This window comes from Choristoneura fumiferana, chromosome 25 (genome assembly GCF_025370935.1).
Source record: "Choristoneura fumiferana chromosome 25, NRCan_CFum_1, whole genome shotgun sequence".
Taxonomy (NCBI): domain Eukaryota; kingdom Metazoa; phylum Arthropoda; class Insecta; order Lepidoptera; family Tortricidae; genus Choristoneura; species Choristoneura fumiferana.
The window spans coordinates 1,912,808-1,915,990 of NC_133496.1; the positions used below are offsets into that span (position 1 = coordinate 1,912,808).

The following is a 3,183-nucleotide window of genomic DNA, read 5'->3' on the forward strand; positions in this document are numbered from 1 at the left end:
TTTCACAGAGAAAGCGATTTGTCGCGGAACCGAGGTGACGTGCGCGGAGTGCTGTTGAACTCCGTAATAATGTGTGTTTTTACGAAAATTATCCTATGAGGTTATTTAATTGAAGAAATTGTCCAGAAAACATACTTTTTTATTAAGTCACTTGAACTACTAAACGAAGGTAAGGAGTAGGTACCTACGTATCTGTATCGATATTTTAATTGGCTCAAATTCATATACCTAAAGATTAGTGCTACAAGATGACAGTGTAAGTCGAGGTCAGAGATATCTTAACTCTTTAGTACCATATCACTGTATGCCTTCTGAAAAATTTATACAAAAGTTGACAGTGACAAGGTGTTACAAAAATAGACCTAAAACGGAAAGGGGCAAATGTTCGCTTGTAAAGAGTTTATTGTTAACTGAAAACCATAGTCGGACTCTATAGGTCAAAGCTCATTAGAGTCACCCGGCACCCGACCAGCACCGCCTCGACTTTCGGCGTCCACTCGTCGACGGGTGGTCCACGCGTGGACGGCGCGTTAACAACGAGTGGACCTCGCGTGGTCAACGGATTTCCTAGTAGTCACTATGCCGGCGAGCAACGAGCTGTCACGGACTGGTCCATTCGCCGTCCGCGCGTGGCCTCGCGAGTGAGGCGATCCGGTGACGCTGCGGAGTTGATGCAGTGAGCGACACCCACACAAATACATATGAAGAATACTGACCGCTCGAGCGAGGCGGTGCTGGTCGGGTGCCGGGTGACTCTAATGAGCTTTGACCTTACGGCTTACCAAAAAAAGTACTAAAAACAATACTTATCGTTGATGGGCGTTTTAAAACTGGAAGTACAACCGAACAAATTGAATCATGCATGACCCAGGGTTGAAACCTTTATGCTACTAATGTCATGTTGGTTGAACAGCTGATTTCGACTTAAACTCCTTCACACATAAAATAGAAAATAGCTGTGTGATTTCTGCAGACTTAACCCCTTTTTCACTAGGGTCCCAGAATTGATTGTTAAAAGGTTCCACCCTGGATCACGATTCAATTTGTTAGACCGTAGGTAAGCAACACAGAAAGCCTGTTTGCATTCTTTTTTAACCGACTTCAAAAAAGGAGGTTATCAAGTCGGTTGTATTTTTTGATATACCCGGAGTGTTAAAAAGCATTTGACATCACCAATCGGTTGATTTATTTTTTGTAAGCTGTGAAAACGTGATTCCCCCATAGATTTTATGGCGATATTAGAGGTCCGGTTGACGTGCTTAATGGTTGATTAAATTATTTAACCAATCACAAAGGTCAAAGTTGTTAATCGGACCTCAAGACCGCTGTTTACTAATGTCAAAACAGGCAAAAATCTCTTTTTGTAGTTGATCGAAAAATAATCTTATCGGATATGTAAACGTGTTTTTTTATTTTATTAGAATTTATATAGATAGTATTGGTTCACTGGTTAATGACATCAACTACCCAAAAGCCAGGTTACATTGATATCACAAATTTCTAGTCAGTCATAGTAATCAATAATCATAATGTCAGTGTATTTTAAAAGATACTGTAAATAAAATATACTGTTTTCATTGTTACATCATTTAATTCAATAAAAATTCAAAAAATCTTACTCATAAACAGTAATAATACTTTAAACTTGTTTTATTTCAAAATAATGGCACCGAAGGTAACTCATACTCATACATTTGTAAAAGACATCAAAAAATTTGGAAATATTTCTCTATCTATAAGTTGATAACATTTAAAATCTTATAATACATTTACTATCCATATCTCAATAGAGCCACTACACTAATCTAAGGCCGTAGACTGGACGCAAGCGGGTAGCGGAGCGGCGAGCGTATTCAGTTCATCGCGCGGCCGAAACGCTCGCACACTGGTCACTGGTAGCAAACTCAATGAATACAGAAAACGCTCGGTGCGCCGCTGCCCGCCGACGTACAGTTCATGACCTAACCGCATCTCTTGGCCATACGCGCCGAGTGCTACAGTCGAGTTCTTTAATTTTTGAGCAAAAACGTAATATTTTTTTTTATATTTTATAATAATAATTTTTATCAAACAGACATTTTTGTTGCAAAAGGTCCTAATAATAGATGGCACTAAATAAATGGATATATACAGAGTATTTTGTTATTAATATAGTAATTCTCAATATTTGCATAACTTATAAAGTTTTAATGTATGAAACTCATAAAACATTGAACATCATGTAATGTACTACATTAAAAGCAAATAAATAAATTTCATTTCATTTCAAAAAAATATGTGAGCACGACTCTATTGCTGACGGCGTAGAAGAGTGTTTAGATATTTTTGATTGAATTTTTACTCAGAAGTATAGGAACTCGATTGTACCACTAGCGCCACGCAGGCTCCGATCAACCAGTCGGAAAAATTTTGATCATTTGCAAACGACAATTTTATTTATGATTTGATTGATATTATCGTGTGGCTGCACCATTATACTAAACAAAGGTGTACTTAACAGCGTCTATAAAATCTAACACCACAAGTTATAAAATAGAGTATTTCAGATCAATATGTCACTTATAAAATATTTAAGTATCCATTTTGGAAAAATGCGTGAGCATCGTTTTTAATATCCAAATTATTAGAATGGCTAGCAATAATAACAGCGACTTGCTTTATCGCTATATCAGCTCTTTACAACAACAAGTCACACTGGGCAATATAAGCGATATAGTACTTGAACGACTAAGGCCGTGGACTGAACGCTAGCGGGTACCCGAGCGGAGACAGTCGAAACGCTCGCCGCTCGTGACCTGGCAGCACACGCAATAAACAGAGAAAACGCTTGTCGCGCCGCTGCCCGCTGGCGATCAGTCCACGGCCTCAATCTCTATTTCTAATTTATTGCAAAGGTACCTATCTACTTATACTTTTAGTACTCATATCGTAGTACAGTCGGTTCTTTAACACAAGTACCCACTCTTTTAAGTAACTAGTATGAAAAACAACTTAAAAAGTTAAAAATCTCCCGCCATTGTCATTACAAAGTTCAATAATCTCAAAAACGTTTAGTCCGATTATAATAAACTTAACTAAGAACCATCTCGATGAAATTAGCTTTCAATTAAAAAAAAAACTCATAAATCTGTTTTGCGAGCTACGCAGCTACGAATACGATACTAGAGTAATAGACATTGGCGT

At 37.8% G+C, this 3,183-nt stretch overlaps 1 protein-coding gene across 3 annotated transcripts in view; it reads left to right on the top strand.

The window, feature by feature from the left end:
* Nucleotides 1-1,637, top strand: part of LOC141442469 (aminopeptidase N-like) — a 44,314-nt gene extending 42,677 nt beyond the window's left edge. For all 3 annotated transcript variants that reach the window (XM_074107478.1, XM_074107479.1, XM_074107476.1), the window contains exon 19: nt 9-1,637. In XM_074107478.1, coding sequence (XP_073963579.1) covers nt 9-99 — 91 coding nt within the window. In that variant the 3' untranslated portion in view covers nt 100-1,637. The remainder of the gene's footprint in view (nt 1-8) is intronic.
* Nucleotides 1,638-3,183: the final 1,546 nt, after the last annotated feature.